Source organism: Sprattus sprattus (genome assembly GCF_963457725.1).
Source record: "Sprattus sprattus genome assembly, chromosome: 12".
NCBI lineage: Eukaryota > Metazoa > Chordata > Actinopteri > Clupeiformes > Clupeidae > Sprattus > Sprattus sprattus.
In genome coordinates, this window is record NC_137910.1 from 15,396,054 (window position 1) to 15,413,535 (window position 17,482).

The 17,482-nt window shown below is 48.0% G+C and overlaps 1 protein-coding gene across 5 annotated transcripts in view; it reads left to right on the forward strand.

Annotated features, from left to right (window-relative positions):
- Nucleotides 1–17,482, forward strand: part of tjap1 (tight junction associated protein 1 (peripheral)) — a 77,960-nt gene that overhangs the window by 40,691 nt on the left and 19,787 nt on the right. For all 5 annotated transcript variants that reach the window (XM_080849215.1, XM_080849217.1, XM_080849214.1 and 2 more), the window contains 3 exons: nucleotides 1,687–1,898; nucleotides 4,738–4,766; nucleotides 10,760–10,921. In XM_080849215.1, the coding sequence (XP_080705341.1) occupies nucleotides 1,734–1,898; nucleotides 4,738–4,766; nucleotides 10,760–10,921 (356 nt within the window). In that variant the 5' untranslated portion in view covers nucleotides 1,687–1,733. The remainder of the gene's footprint in view (nucleotides 1–1,686; nucleotides 1,899–4,737; nucleotides 4,767–10,759; nucleotides 10,922–17,482) is intronic.

A 17,482-nucleotide genomic window follows, 5' to 3' on the forward strand; every position in this document is an offset into this window, starting at 1 on the left:
TACAGTGTGTGTGTGTGTGTGTGTGTGTGTGTGTGTGTGTGTGTGTGTGTGTGTGTGTGTGTGTGTGTGTGTGTGTGTGTGTGTGTGTGTGTGTGTGTGTGTGTGTGTGTGTGTGTGTGTGTCTTCGGGTGACTCTGTGTGAGTGTGCTAATGTGTGTGGGTGTGTATTAGGAAGCGTAAGGCTTACAGTGTGTGTGTGTGTGTGTGTGTGTGTGTGTGTGTGTAGCTTCGGGTAACTCTGTGTGAGTGCGCTAATGTGCCTGTTAACTTTGGCAGGCTGGAGCAGCTAGTGAGCAGTATTTAGGAAATGCTTTTCATCTACTGTGTGTGTGTGTGTGTGTGTGTGTGTGTGTGTGTGTGTGCCCAGTTTTACAAAGTGTGTTTGAGTTCTGTGGGTGTTAAACTGAAACCATGTCCAACCCCCTAGCTAGTGTGTGTGTTCTACTTATTTAACCCTCTCAGTGGTGTGTGTGTGTGTGTGTGTGCGCGCGCTCTCCTTCATGTCCTGTTCTAAATTTAGCCCTAACAGTCGATGGCCCTCATGTTGGCATCGAGTGGCTGGAGTCGGAGCGCCCATTGGAAACTCCCATGTGTGTGTGTGATCAATAGACCCGATCAAAGGGTGGCAAACTTTTTCCCCTTTCCTTCCCCTTCTCAAATACACACACACACACACACACACACACACACACACACACACACACAGTGCTATTCACACTTCCTGTCTTTCTCCTCCCTCGGCACTCTTACAGCCTTCTTCTCTGTCTCGCACACACACACACACACACACCTGCTAATGTGATGTGTCCAGTGTGTCGACTGGAGGGGTGGTTTATCATGAACCATCTGCATCACCATAAAGCCACTGACATTGTTTGATAATGATTTTAGGAGGCATCCTCTTTTCACTTCCTCTCTCCCCCCTCTCTCTCCCCAACTCTCTTCCTCCCTCCCCCTTCTCTCTCTCTTCCTCTTTCTCTCTCCCCCTCTCTCTTCCTCCCTCTCGATCTATCTCTCCCTACCGAAGTTTCTCTTTCCCTCTCTTTCTACCTGTCTCTCCATCCATTTCTTCCTCTCTGTCTCCCTCCATATCTTCCTCTCTCTCTCACTCTCTCACTCTCTCTCTCACTCTCTCTCTCTCTCTCTCTCTCACTCTCTCTCTTCCTCTCTCTCTCTCTCTTTCTGTCCCCCTGACAAACCTCTGACACTGTTTTCATCATGCTTATTGATTCCAACTGCTTTTTGATTGCAGGAGCTGGGATAGAGGGAGGGACTGAGAGAGATGGAGAGAAAGGGAGGGAGAGAAAGAAAGAAAGAGGGCGACCGAGAGAGAGAGAGAGAGAGGATGAAAGAGGGGGCGGGAAGGGCTGAAAGAGAGAACGAGAGAGAAAGGGGGAGAGAGGGGGTAGAGGGAGGGACTGAAAGAGAGAAAGAGAAAGAGGGAGAGGGGTGGAAAGAGAGAGACTGAGAGAGCGGTGGGACTGAAAGAGGGAGAGAGGGGGAAAGAGGGAGGGACTGAAAGACATGGAGAGGGAGGGAGAGATGGACTGTGAGAGAGAAAGAGTGGAGGAAAGGGAGGGCTTGAGCGGGGAAGAGAGAGCTCACAGTTCCACAGGCAGGGTTCCGGGCTGGTGGTGATTGCGGTTCTGTTGTTGTGGGGTGTTCTGATGGTGGGTCTCTGTGCAGGACTAACGGATTGAGTGTCGAGCCGTGACGTGACGCGAGGTGTCAGGATGACGAGCGCGGGCCCAGCCAGGAAGCCGTACCGCAAGGCTCCGCCTCAGCACCGCGAGACGCGCCACAGCCTGCCCGTATTCCGCGAGGACCTTGCCGGATCACCCGTCGGCTCCCCCGGCATGGCGCCGCCATCCCCCGGCACCCAGCACGACCCCTGCCAGGTAATCTGCTTCCCGAACCACACTGTGCCCGTTTTACAGCGCACACGCTTCACCAACCCCTACCCTGTTAAGCGCCCCCCCAGCCCCGATGGGGCTAACGTGTTCTCATCGTCGTGGTCGCTAGCGTCAGACAGCGAGCTGGACGTGTCGAGTCTGTCCAGCCTGGATGTGACGGTGCTGCCGCCCCCTCGCATCTTCAGCCACGGCGCCGTTGGCGTAAGGTTGCCTCCCCGGTCGCACCACCCTAATATGAGCCGTTTTCTGAGCCGCAGTGAGGACCTGCTGCCGCTGTCAGCTGAGGATGAGCGGGCAACGTCGGAGAGCTCGCAGCATTGTCTGCACGGAAACTCGCCCTTCCGTAGCCCAGAGCGCGCTCTCGCTTTCAAGGAGACCACTGAGATCTTCGCACCACCCCGCGGCAAGCGCCCCCAGAGGGACCCCCGCCCACACGGCAACGCCCTGCCCCTCCCCCCAAAGAGCATCCTCAAGCAGCCCTCCCCGCCCCCAGGCCTGCCTCCCGCTGACTACCTGCGCAAGGCCAAGTCCGTGGAGATGCTGGGCATGGGTCGCGGGCGCGGCCACAAGCCCAAGAGCACCTCTTTGGACCGAGAGCAGGGCGGGCTGAACCAGGGCAAGAGCTCCTACGCTGTCTCCTCTTCCTCTCCTGCTGACCGGGGGATGCACCGCCTGGAGGAGAAAGTCAAGTTCTCCCAGTTCCTGGACGAGATCACCGTCAGCGTGCTCAGCCCGGCAAACCTGCACCAGCTGGGAGGCAAGAAGCCGGAACCGGCCCGTGTGGGTCAGAAGAGCAGCGGGCAGAACCCCAAGCAGAACCAGGGTCCAGCTCACGAGCAGAAGGAGCTCAAGGCAGGGAGAAGGCCGTGGGACGACTGGGTCTCTCAGCACCAGTCCACCAGGAGGGAGCGGGAGAGCGAGAACGAGAACCGACCCACACACCCGCACGCGCCACAGAGGAAGGACAGTCCGGACCGGGAGCCAGAGAAGTGGGGGACTGACCCGGACCGCGAGGGAGCCCGACCCAAATCAGAGGCACACAGCTATGGAAGGTTTGGAGGAGGAGGAGGGGGGGGGGATTCCCGGAGGACCAGTGAATCGGATTGGGAGGACAGGAGTTGCCGCGGCACCCAGCAGCATCACTTACAAAAGCATCATCAGCATAAGCAACATCAGCATTCACATCAGCATCAGCACCACACACAATCTCCATACCAGCCGTCGCTGCAGCAACCACACGCACAGCATCATGTCCCACAGCAACCCATCTCCCAGACGGACTTTAGGATACACTCCAAGGACGTGGCGGAGAAATCGCCTCCCCTCCCCCCCAAGCTCGGCTCCGCAGCCTCCCACCCTGAGGGCCCGAAGGCCTCTGTATCAGAGCCCAGCTCTGTCTCTTTCTTATCACAGCTTAAGGTATGTGAGCGGCGCCACTGCGTCCACAAGTCAACCCCGTCTGCGGCCCTTGTTCATCCCCTGCCTGCTGTTTTCCCCTGGGAGAAAAAACGGGGTCCTTTTCCTTGACAACCCCTCCGTGTGTTACCCTCAGAGACCTAACGGGTGCTCCTTATCCCCCCCCCCCCCCCCCCCCCCCCAACCCCCCCACCAGCTGGTTTCCCTGGGGGAGATAATGGGGTCCTTTTCCTCGAGATGCCCTATGTGTCTCCTCCATCTTTCCTGGAGCTTCTCAGACGTGAGGACCTGCTCGGCTGCATGTGCCCACTGCTGTTTGAGGCTCTTATAAATAGCGTTGGCATTAATCAGCAATGGTTGTGAAGGCGGGGGCAGAGTCCAGATGGCCGGGGTTAGCAAGGAGCGAGAGGCTGACACGAGCTCCAGTCTGGGTTCAGTCACACAGTAGCGTAGAGGCAGCAAGGCTAGCAATGCCCCCCGAAACATCGAATGAAGGATAACTTGGCTTCACAGTAGTGTCATTACCACAAGGTCTGGCTGAGCTTTGCCAGCAGAGGGTTAGGGAAGAGATCTAAGGATAAGTAGTTTGGAGACTGGCAGGATGAAGCCTGCATCTCAGACTTTGACTGTGGCAGAACGCTAGTAAGTGTAATGGAGAATCCGCTGATTAAGCAATCAGCAACTCCAGAGTAGTTCAGAGTCTGAGCCACCACAGAACATGTTGAATAGTTACGGTAGCTTTTGGCCTTTGAGGCTAACCCATTCTCTGCTCTGGTTTCTCATGGGTTTCCACGCCCACAAACTGCCTGTCTGCACCGCTGCAGCCTCTACCCGTGCAGTCAGGCGCAGCATGATGGCCTTGCTCTGTTGGCAAGGCGACAGAGCTGTCATATTGATTCCATAGCCGCACGGGGCATATTCATATTGACTCGGGCCGCTAAGAGCACATCATGCAGAACTCGGCCGCTGTCAGTCACAGAGGTTAACACTTTCTCTTTCCCACACAAGCGCTTCATGTTCGAACAGAGACTGTCATGTATGTAGTCGTGCCACGGAAAATGCCTGTCAATCACACCTGTTCAGCCCCCCCCCCCCTCCCCTTTCATTGCATGAATCAAAAATGACTTTGAAATGTCACACGATGACTTGAAATGTGTCTGAAATGATAATATTGTAAATTAAGGTATTATGTAGTTGTGTTTGGTGTGAAATCACTTCTCTGGAACAGATGCTCGGAGAAAGGCCACCTTTGAGGAACAGTGAAGAGGAGTGTGCAGTGTGACTGAATGGCGCTAACCTCTGAAGAAGCTCAGTGCCAGAATGTAAACATCACTCCCACAGCGCTCCAAACTAATGCAGTGTTCGTTCTCTCTCTCTTTCTCCCTCTCTCCCCCTCTGCTTTTTGCAGGAGTCCTTATCAGACTCAGACAGGATCAAGTAAGTTAATCTTTTTTGTCTTGTTTTGTGTGTGTTTGTGTGTGTTTAGATTAAATGTCAGGCTTGCTAGGGTTTTGCAGTGACCACTGTGCCCTCTGGCTCAGTGTATATGAATACCAGTGTCTGATGTATTATTGTCTGATGAGTTATGGCTACTGAATGTCTGCTGTATGATAAGGCCATGCAATTCATGTCCTGTGTTATATCAGTCAGATGGTAGTGTGCAGATGTTGAGGTGGTAGAGGCATGTTTGATTCTCGACTACAGCTGTTGTGTGGTGTGTGCCTAGGATGCCCAAGCCGTGTGTGTGTGTGTGTGTGTGTGTGTGTGTGTGTGTGTGTGTGTTTGTGTGTGGTTGAGTCTGTGGCTGTCATGTTCAGTACTAGGCAGCACAGTCTCTGTGATGTTTTCTGGGTTCTGAGCCAGAATGGAGGGGAGGGGGGGTTCCATCATCGGCTCTCCTCCAGACACTGGGGTGGTGCAAACAAACAGGCACAGCAGGAACTAATGACTCCCAGGGGCAAGGGGGACGAAGTACAGCGTGACACATACAGCCCAGCCCATTGGCCCAGTGAGCTCTGATGGTATAGATAGGAGGAAGCATCATGGGCGCCAGCTCGTCCTCCTACTGCCTGCCAGTCCAGCGCGTGTGTGTTCATAGAAGAGGCCAAGGAAGTCAATACTCCTTCCTATCCCATTGATCCAGTGTGTGCATAAGCCACTGTACGTCTGTAAAGCATACCGCTGGTGCTGGATGCACTCGCCAGACAGTCATGCCCCCGGCCCTGGGGCGCTCTGTTGGGGTCTGCTGTCTGACAGCCTCAGATGTGAGAGGGCTGTATGAAGTTAGGAGTGAGAGACCTGTATGGAGTTAGGAGTGAGACAGGACTGAGAGGGCTGTATGAAGTTATGAGTGAGAGAGCTGTATGGAGTTAGGAGTGAGACAGGACTGAGAGGGCTGTATGAAGTTAGGAGTGAGAGACCTGTATGGAGTTAGGAGTGAGACAGGACTGAGAGGGCTGTATGAAGTTAGGAGTGAGAGACCTGTATGAAGTTAGGAGTGAGAGACCTGTATGAAGTTAGGAGTGAGAGAGCTCTATTGAGTTTAGAGTGAGAGACCTATGAAATAATGAGTGAGATAGCTGTATGGAGTTAGTAGTGAGACAGGAGTGAGAGACCTGTATGGAGTTAGGAGTGAGAGACCTGTATGGAGTTAGGAGTGAGAGAGCTTTATGGAGTGAGAGCCTTATGAAGTAAGGAGTGAGGAAGCGTTGCAATGGACATCCGGATGCTGTGTGTTGCCATGGACACCTTAACACAGCAGGCTATATGAGGTTGGGAGTGATAGAGGGTTGCCACGGACACCTGATGCTGAGCGTTGCCACGGATACCTTGATTCTACAGGCTTAGCCATGGCAGATGGGGAAGCGAGGCCTTGACTGAGAACCCCCTACTGTGAGTGCAAATCAGAGTCAAATAGGATCATGTCATGCTGTTCTACACACACACAGACTCACTTTGACATGGCATTGAGGTGGGTGCCTCATTGTGTGTGAACACATGCACTTTCTCTATTCCCACACAGACACAAATACTTAGAAAGAAACACACTCTCAGCACATACACACAAACACGTTGCACACACACGCACACACACACAGACACACTCACACAGACTGCATCCCAGTAGGGAATTCTCTATAAGCCCCCTGAAAGCACAGCTGGAGGAGTCCCCTTGTCTCCTGCGGAGAGCACAGCCCAGCTCTAATGATGCTGCTAATCTCTAGCAGAGTGACACACACTCCTGCTGGGAGGGACAGGTAGCAGAGAAAGGAAGAGCAGGACATCTCCCACGCATTTTCCTTTGTGGGTGTGTGTGTATGTGTGTGCAGGCACGTTTATGTGTGTGTGTATGTGTGTGCAGGCACGTTTATGTGTGTGCGTGTGCATGCATGTGTGTGCCTGTGTTTATATGATCTTTTGTGTGTGTGATTGTGTTTGTGTGGTCCTGTGTATGTGTGTGTGTGTGTGTGTGTGTGTGTGTGTGTGTGTGTGTGTGTGTGTGTGTGTGTGTGTGTGTGTGTGTGGGTTACTAGGGATTTAAATTGCCCAGAGCTGCGTTGGCTGATTCTGACTGTAGGCGGGAGGAGTGGTCACTCTGGCTGAGCATTGATTGGCCTAGATGCCGTATTCTGGGGTCACGAAGCACCCTTTAAAGTCAGGAGTCTGACTTCCTCTTTGCAGAAAAAACAAACCAAACCTTTTGGCCTTTGTGTGTGTGTGTGTGTGTGTGTGTGTGTGTGTGTGTGTGTTTTAAACAAGGCTAATGGTAGATTTCTTTCATAGGCTTAATAAACTCCATGAGAAAAACTTTGAGCTAAACCCATATAGTCCATTGTGGTAATGCGCTGCAGTAGAGCATGTAATAGTAATGTTATTGGTATAGTCCGCATATTAGACACGCAAACTCTGCTGTGTGATAGTATCCAGCCTTGCATTCCTGTTTTATGTCAGAACTGCCTCGGCCGATGTGCCCGTGTAGCTGAAAGTGAGGAGGGCACCATTAGCATAATGTTATGAAGACCTCCACACAGTGGAGTGTGTGTAATTACACTGTGGAGCACTTATGAGTGGCGTGAAAGCTCTTGAACTTCATTTTAGGTCATAGAGGCGCTCTGCTTGGCCGACGGCTCGTCAGGTAGATGCTGGTGCTGGCTCTGTTAAGGCCCAGATGCGGCCCTGATCCGGCATAAGATATGCTAAATCTGCGCGGCGTCTGGCTGGGGGCATTTTAGAGTTAGAATTGCATTGCAAGCCTGTCCCTCACACACGCAGAAAGTGATTTAAAAAAAATAAAAAATCATCTCACCAGGGTCCAGTGATTGGCTGTATTCTTGAAATAGCGCTCAACAGGAGAGCCAGCCATTGGCCATTATGGGGCAGTTTGGAGCCTAATTGGCTAATTTTCTACATGAAATGGCAGTGTTGGTGCCAGGTAGCTGTGTGTTCCTGAGAAAAGCTCTGTGATGGCACACACTGATCAACTGACCTGACCATCAGGCTGGAGAAAAAAGGCATTATGGAGCTCTGAATGCACAGGCCGGGGCAAGACCAAGGCCCCTGATGGTCACAGTGATGGTGGAAAGGGCTTGTGTCCTTCAGACTGATTTGAGCTTTTTTCCATCAGTCTTCTTCTTTCAAAGCTTCACTGAAGGTATAGACAGAGGGGTGGGTGGCAAGGATCCACAGTGTGTGAGTTTGCTTGTGTGCGTGTGCCTGTGTGTGTGTGTCACACAGAGATCTGTCCAGCTCCATGTGGTCTCCATGGTGCTGTACTGCTTGTCACCATGGAGACGACTGTCTTGTAATTGTAAGTGCGATGCAAAGGGAGAAGATGGAAACACACACCACCGGTTACCACAGGGATGAATATTATGAGTGCCCAGTCACACATGATGGACTGTTTTCCCGAGTGGGAACACTTTCATTCTCTCATAGACCGAGGAAATCTTGCTCCATTTTAGTGATAAAGGCTTTTACATGCTGAGAGTACCCTGTCTCTGTAAATAACTTTCAGGTCTTGTGACATCACACGTAACAGCCATGCCTCTGTAAAGAACTTTCAGGTCTTATGACATCACACATAGCAGCCAGGCATTTGTAAAGAACTTTCAGATTTTATGACATCACACTTAACAGCCAGGTGTCTGTAAAGAACTTTCAGGTCTTATGACATCACACATAGCAGCCAGGCATTTGTAAAGAACTTTCAGATTTTATGACATCACACTTAACAGCCAGGTGTCTGTAAAGAACTTTCAGGCCTTATGACATCACACGTAGCAGCCATGCCTCTGTAAAGGATACAGGTTAGTTAACCCTGAAGATCTGCTGTATCCTGCAGGTGTGTGAAATGGCTTTATTTCCAGAGTGGACAGAGCTCTCTCCTCACACACACATCACAGTGGAAAGCCATCTCCATTTGCACTCATCTCCTCTTTATTCCTCGCCTCGCTCTGCCAGCCTCAATATGGCTCTTAGTGTGTGTGTAGTGTATCTTAGTGTGTGTGATGATGTATAGCGCAGGTCTATGAAAAGTGCTTGACAGAGAGAGAAAGAAACAAGGAGATAGATCGAGAGAGAGAGCAGAAAGATAGATATATAGAGAGAGAGAAAGAGAAAGAAAAAGAAACAAAAAGATAGAGAGAAACAAAGAAGGAGAGGGGTGGAGGATGAGGAGGATTGGTACTTGGCTATTTATAGTCAGGGCATTGGCTGACCCTGCTTCCAGCATGAATCATTGATGCTCTTTTCTTTCAGTCACTGCCTCTCAGCACACTTCTGACATCTGTGTGTGTGTGTGTGTGTGTGTGTGTGTGTGTGTGAGTGTGTTAGTGAGAGAGCGTGTTTGCAGTCGTGTATGGAGTCCTGTATGCCAGTGTGAATGAGTTGTGTGTGTGTGCGTGGGGGTTGGTGGTATACGTGATTCAGAAAGTGTTCAATGGTGGTTGAAACGGCGTATATAAAATTGAGACATAACAATTAAGAGACTAACCCTCAACTGATTCAAGGGATCGCATATAACATTCAAGCATTACATGATCGTGCTCCTACTGATAATGATCAAAGAGCTGTAGATATACTGGCTATATAGACATACTGGAGTTTTCACCCAGGATAAACGTGTTGGTGATGGTCATGTCCCTGTCTTTGGTTTGGGGAACACAAACAGTGCTCCTCTCTTCTGCCTCAGCAGGACACAAACAAACCAAAGATTTAATCAAATTAATTGGATTTGTTACCAATTGCAGTAAAACAAAAGCATGAACACAAACTATAAGTAACAACCGAACTGTCCTGTTTTGAGGGGATTAAATCTAACCGACCACAAAGCAAAACCAATCTCATCGTACAGAACATGAGGACCAAAAGTATAGGAAATGTCTCCCCTTCAAACCCGGGACAAAGGGTCAGTTGACCAATAACAAACTCGGGTTTGTGAGTGGCAATTTTCTTTTATTAGTGCAGTATTTCAGTCATCGAATTTCTGAATTATTTGCAATTGATTTAATTTAACTCAGAATCACCACAATTATAGAGAACTCAGGCATTAAATTCAGTCCCTTTTGGCAGCAAGAATCACAACAAACCTTCGCAATCCTGGAGGTATTGATTCGTCACAGATGACGATTGATTACCTGCAATCACACAAAAGTAATTAATGGTTATTTATAACAGACAAACAGCGTTTGAATGCATGCGTGTGGTTTTTTGCTTTTGTGAATTTTTGTAGTTCATATTTAAAAATGTAAAGTTTTATAGCTAAAAAAACGAGTTAAAAGAGAGTGTTGAATTGGTTATATTCTTTTCTGTGTCATTTCTTTAGGGTTGTGCTCTGCCTTTTCTCAGGATTCTTCAGCAGTGTGTGTGGTAGTCTGTCTCTGGTCAGGACTTTTTAGCAGTAGAATGAGGACTGTGTGTGTGTGTTTGAATACACATAAATCGTGTAAAAGTTTGGAATCACTCACAAAGTGACCCGTTTCCCAGGAAAAGGTATATATTCTAACCATCAAATACATAACGTTAAAAACGTTGAATATAATATGCCAGTGAAACACTGCAGTGATGGTGGTCTTTTACACCAATGTAGATATTCCATTTAAAATGTACTGCATTAATGTCAGCTTATATTTCTGATTCATTTTAGGTTATTTAAATAGAAAAAAAACAAGAAATTAGAAAGAATGGAATAGAAAAACAAGAACATTTCTCAGTCGTGAACAGTAGAGTGTGTGTGTGTGTGTGTGTGTGTGTGTGTGTGTGTGTGTGTGTGTGTGTGTGTGTGTGTGTGTGTGTGTGTGTGTGTGTGTGTGTGTGTGTGTGTGTGTGTGTGTGTGTGTGTGTGTGTGTGTGTGTGTGTGTGTGTGTGTGTGTGTGTGTGTGTTTGCGTAAGTGTTTGTGTGTGTAACGGGGTGTGTGTTCTCTCTCCCTAGGATCCTCCAGCAGCAGAATGAGGATCTGCGGAGGCGCCTGACTCAGACCACACACAAGATGGAGGCCATGGAGACGGAGTTCGAGGCCAGCCGACACTACATGCAGGCCGAGATGGGACGTACACGAGACGACCTGGACAAGATGAGAGACAAGTTCCGCAGGTACACACACGCACACACACACGCACACACACACACACACACACACACACACACACACACACACACACACACACACACACACACACACACACACACACATATACACACACACACACTAACAAATCAACATGTATCACTGATACTCACAATCTCCTTACTATTTTCCTCTAGACACGCGCATGCATGCACACACACACACACACACACACACATGCACACACACACATACACACCCACACCCTCTCGAGTCATACACTCATTCACATGCAGACCCAGGCATTCAGAGCATTTCACATTTTTGCTACAAGAGAATGGACGCTGTGTCAGTATGTGTGTGTGCGTGTGTGGGCGGGCGTGAATAACCTCCACTCTCATCAGGACAAATTCCAGAGGGAGAGTGATAGAAGAGGAGGCAACAGAAGAGAGAGGGGCAGAGAGAGAAGAGGAGAGCATTAGAAAAACAGATAGAGGTAGAGATAGAGAGGAATAGAGGGAGAAATGAAATGAATACCTTCCCCTTACAATCCATTTTTAATAAGCACCATCAAAGAGCTTGGAGTAATGAGCTCTTATTGGGCTTTTGGCTACTCCTTTCATTCTGACAACCTGGGGGCATTTTGACTGTGTGACAGCGTGTGTGTGTGTGTCAGCGTGTGTGTCAGTGCGGAAACACTCCGATGTAAGCGAGTGAAGAGGCCTCTTGCTGAGGTGTGTGTGCGTGCGTGTGTCCAGCAGGATTCTTCTTCTAGCTGAGTTGATCACCCCTCAATGAAAATGATGTTCTCATGCATGTGTGCTTGGGTGTGATTTCCATAGGTGTCCTTCTCTGCCTACCTGTGTAGGTGTGTGTGTGTGTATGTATTTGTTGCTCTGTGTGTCAGTGTCTGTGTCTACTTGTGTGAAAACACAGGTGTCCTCCTCTGCCTGTGTGTGTGTGTGTGTGTCTCTTGTCTGTGTGTCTGCCTGCATGTACCAAAAGAGCCAGTGTACTCTTGTGAAGCAGAGCTGGTGTTGCTGGCTGTAAATGGTCCGTGTAGTGATTTATACTTGTGTCACTGTGACGCATCAGCCTCCCGTCCGTAACTGTGAAAGATTGTATTTCATTCGCTGGACTGGCATGTTTCGCCACACTGCAAGTGGCCTTTTATGGGCTCTAAGCCCTCCCTGTGGGCAGCCGGCCTCCAACGTGGCGCTCCATTCACAGGGTCAGACACTGCTCCCACTAACCCTACTTATAGTGCTACTGCTACTGTTGCTACTACTACTACTACTACTGCTGCTAATACTACTACTATAACTACTGCTACTACTAGTGCTATAACTACTGCTACTACTGCTGCTATTACTACTGCCACTGCTATTACTACTACTACTACTGCTACTACTACTACTACTGCTGATATTACTAATGCTACTTTTATATCTACTGCTACTACTACTACTCCTGCTGCTACTACTACTGCTGCTACTGCTACTACAACTGCTGCTACTGCTAACTACTGCTACTACTACTGCTACTTCATCTGTCATCTTCTACATTTGATCTGTCTTCTTTGCCCCTCTCTTCTACATCTCATTACTTCCCTGCTGTTGTATATTTGTTTGTTTAGTTTTATCTCGCTCGAGTGTGTGTGTGTGTGTGTGTGTGTGTGTGTGTGTGTGTGTGTGTGTGTGTGTGTAGGCGCAGTGCTTTAATTGGATGCCGTGACATATTGATGAGATTTGGCCCAGGCATTAAAGCCTTCTTCTGTCTCAGCAGCATAAAGATGAATCCTTACTGGGTGATTATAGAACACAGCAGTGTGTGTGTGTGTGTGTGTGTGTGTGTTAGAGAGATGATTGCTATGGCTGTTTTTCGATTTTTAAATGTTCATCTTCAAAGAACTTAGCTTTGAGTGTGTGTTAGTATGTTTTGTATACATGTTTGTGTGTGTGTGTGTGTGTGTGTAATTTACCTACTGCAGCTTTTATTATCACATTAATAATAACCCTCAATGACAGGCGTGCAGAGAAGGTGGTTTGTTTGTATGTGTGTGTGTGTGTGTTTCTGTGTGTTTTTCTGATGAATTGTGATTGTAATTAACTAGCGAGCTAGCAGAAGGCAGTTGACGTGTGAACGTGATTGCTTGGTACCTCATTAATAGTCTGTGATTTTCTTCCTCTATCTGGGTGAGAAACACTGCTTTCGAACTGAACTGTGACAGCTGTTGAGAACACATTTAAACTCAGCCTTTTTTCTCTGTGCTGTATTTACATGTGTGTGTGCCTATAAACATGGGTCAGACCTTACAGTAAGCACAACTTACAAATGATAGGGAGCTACTCTGTTGATGGTGATGATATTGTGAGCTACTCTGTTGATGGTGATGATATTGTGAGCTGCAGTGTGGATTGTGATTATATTGTGAGCTACCCTGTGGATTGTGATGATATTGTGAGCTACAGTGTTGATGGTGATGATATTGTGAGCTACAGTGTGGATTGTGATTATATTGTGAGCTACCCTGTGGATTGTGATGCTATTGTGAGCTACAGTATAGATGGTGATGATATTGTGAGCTACAGTATAGATGGTGATGATATTGTGAGCTACAGTATAGATGGTGATGATATTGTTAGCTACAGTGTATGTGGTGATGATATTGTGAGCTACAGTGTAGATGGTGATTATTTTGTGAGCTACAGTATAGATGGTGATGATTTTGTAAGCTACAGTGTAGGTGGTGATGATATTGTGAGCTACACCGTGGATTGTGATTATATTGTGAGCTACAGTGTAGGTGGTGATGATATTGTGAGCTATTAGGTGCGGAGGGTGAAGATGCTTTTTTTTAGCATCATTTCACTCTCACACAAAGAAACTCAAACTCACTGTACTCATTGGCAAACACTTTTTTTTTTCAAAGCTACTTACGATTAAAGAACGGCACAGTTGAACACAAAGGACTAATTTTAGTCAGTCTGACAAAGGTGCCAAACAGACACGCACCCAAGAAACCACATTTCAGTCTCAACTTTTAAATAGAACATGCCTTGCCAATATAATCAGCATTTAAAACCGTTCTTATCTGAGTCAATCCAAGTCATTGCCCTTTGCTCTTTGCTGAAGTACATCTCTGCCGTTAGCTGCGATCATCATGTTCAGTGGCAGGTCAGATGCAGATATGGCAGATTGACAAGAGATGACCAATCGTGTTTCAGGGTTGTATGCTAGTGTGCAAGTTCTGAATTCCCATTGGTCCAGTGGTCATCAGCTAGGATTAAGCTTGGTGTGAAATATCTAAAGGACCTGAACCCTACTCTACTTTCTTGTTCTCTGTTCTGCAGTCCTGTTCTCTACTCTTCATTCTCGTTCCGTGTTCTTGTTTTCAACTCTACGTTCTTCTTCTCAACTCTGCCTTCTTGTTTTGCCTTCTTGTTTTCTCGCTGCTGTTGTTCAGCTTCTTGTTTTGGTTTTATACATAAGCCTCTGCCCCCTCCTTTAATTAAATAAAATGGAGGAGAAATGCTTTTGCCTTATAGAATTGACACAAGGGCTTTTGGTTTAGCCACCATTTTGTGTTACTTTCCTTGTGTATGTTGCGCACTCTCTGGACGTGAAAGCTTTTAGTAATGATTCCTGTTCTTCCGCCTCAGAGATAAATGGAGCTGATTATGACGGAAGTGCAATCAGATTCCATCAGACAATGCTCTCTCTCCCTCCCCCTCCCCCTCCCTTTCTCTCTCTGCCTCTCTCTCTCCCTCCCTCTCTCTCCCTCTCCCCTCTCTGCCTCTCTCTTTCCCTCCCTCCCTCTCTGCCTCTGCCCCCCCCCCCCCCCCCCTTCTGTTTCTCTCTGGAATGTCTGTTTAGTCTTTCTCGATTTGATTGTCGCTTCCAATTATCACATCCCCCATGCGAGGATGGCTTTTCCCACTCCTAATCGCTTTAGTTCTTGCCCATCCTTACTTTTCCTGACTGCCTCGTTAAAGATAATAGTCTAATTGGATTACGGTTGGTTAATAATTAGCGGCACGTTGGTGGTGGGTAATAGCATCCCTTCACGTCTTCCCTCCGCCACTAACTCTGAGACGCTGTAATTATGATCGACTCTGCTGCGTCTGTCGTGCTGTGCGATGTACTGTCTGGATTGTAGTATTCATTTATCATTTACCTACAGCCATCAAGCATGATGGTTAAGCCACTCCTTTTCTCTGATGAGCCTTCCATCAGTGTCTCTCTTTCCCCATTACACTGTGTGTGTGTGTGTGTGTGTGTGTGTGTGTGTGTGTGTGTGTGTGTGCCATAGTCATTAGCACTCTCACAGAGATAGAGAGAAAGTGTGTGTGTGGTGTTCCCAGAGCTCTTTCACACACACCAGTGCGAGTTGCTTTGCTTTCGCCAAAACAGATTTATTACAATCTAATTGTTGCTGAGCAAGAGGGAGAAAGTGCCTGATACGCTCCCATCTGACCCAGCTATGCCACACACACACACACACACACACACACACACACACACACACACACACACACACACACACACACACACACACACACACACACACACACACACACACACACACACACACACACACACACACACACACACACACTCCCATCTGACCCAGCTTGATCGATCAGGTTGGAGGGAGAGAGAGATGCAAGCGAGATATAGAGAGTAAGTGAGAGTAAGAGTTAGCAAGAGGCAACGGATATGAGACCAAGAGTTATTGTGTGAGAGTGAGTCAAATACAGACTTAGAGTGCTTAGTCATCTCAGCAAGACAGTTAGGAAGCGAGATATGGAGTAAGTTAATGAGGGACAAAGAGTTAGCAAGTGAGAGAGAGAGTGGAGAGGAGAGACAGTTAACAAGCAAGTGAGTTAGTGAGTGAGAAACTTGAGTTTGTGAGCCAGAGACAGTGAGTTAGTGAGGTTGGAGTTAGTAACTTGATCTAGTATTTAGAGTTGCTGTGAGTGTGGAATGTGTTGCTGTGAGTGTGTGTGTGGAGTGTGTTGCTGTGAGGGAGTGAAACTAGGACAGGGTACTCTCCCGCCTGAGGCCGTGTGGCATGTGTAATATTGTTTCGATGGATCGATGGTGTGCTGCGTTAGCCTCCGGCGCTGTTTTGGCGCTCGTATGTTGATGTGAGCGTGATTGGGCGCACATCGACCACCTGAGGTCATCGCCATGGTGATCTCTAATCTCATGAGTTACACTCTCTGACTGACAGCTGGTAGCTGCCGTGATTTTCATAGGGGTGAGGGGTGATACCAGATACACAATCAGATAGTTACTGTGTTTTCCTGTATAGAACTGTGTGTGTGTGTGCGAGCGTTTGTGTGTGCCTAGGGTTATGAACATGCTGCATCCTGAACAGAGATGATCGAAAACATGGCTTACACACACACACTCACACTGCAAGGTCAAAACAATCTTTCTGAAGCGCACACACACGCACACAGTTCTATACAGGAAAAAATGCTATCAAACCTGTGGAAGTCATGCCAGCTACCAGCAGTGAAAAGAATGGGAATGTTAAAAAACATGGCTTATATACACACATACACACAGTCACACCCCTCTTTTTCATGCATACAGACATGCATATACACACAGACTACTCACTTTCACAAATACAATCTCTCTCTCCTCTCTCTCCCTCCCTCTCTCTCTCTCTCTCTCTCTCTCAAACGCAGCCATTCACCTCCCCCCACACACACACGCGCACTCCCAAGCCCTCACACACAGAGGAAGGCCTTTCTGCCACACGCTCGCTTACTCTCTTGTGCTCTTTCTCATACACACTCAAACACACACTCAAACACACACTCTCACACACACAAACACACACACAAACACACACACACACACACACACACACACACACACTCACTTAAACACACACACACACACCCACTCAAAGAGAGAGGTCCACGCAGAAGGCAATTAAGGTTAGAGCGCGAGATTTTGCTGAGGTTTGTAGTCTGCCATCTGACTTCCTGGCTGCAGAAGTGCTGACTTACCTACATCTCAGAGTCATTGGTGAATATTCTCCTCACTGATGAATGGGAAACGTGCAGTCTATCGATCCATGGATGTTTGCCTTTGCTCTCCAGCGCTGCAGGTTCAGGTTACTACACGCAGCCATCGACTGGATTTACAGCCAGTTCATATCCGCCCCCTCAGAGCCATCCAACAGCCCAGAGAAAAATGAAAAGCCTCGATGATGATGATGGTTATTATTATGATGATGCTGATGATGATGAAGGTTATTGACCCAGGCTTGTCTTCCGTCAGAAGGTGAAATATTCCTCTCACGCAGTCAGCTGTGCTTCAGCGTCGGCGGTCGATAAAACGCAGTGACAGTTATTTAACGTGAGAATAGCATTTGGGTAGATGCACAAGAGGGAGATGTGTTTTCTCTATTACGGATGAAATTATGCAAACTATACCATGCTCTCTTCTCATCTTTACTTTCAGTGTGTATGTGTGGGCGTGCGTGTGCGTCTGTTTGTGTGCGTGCGTGTGTCCAGCAGGATTTTCTTCTAGCTGAGATGATCACCCCTGAATGAAAATTATGT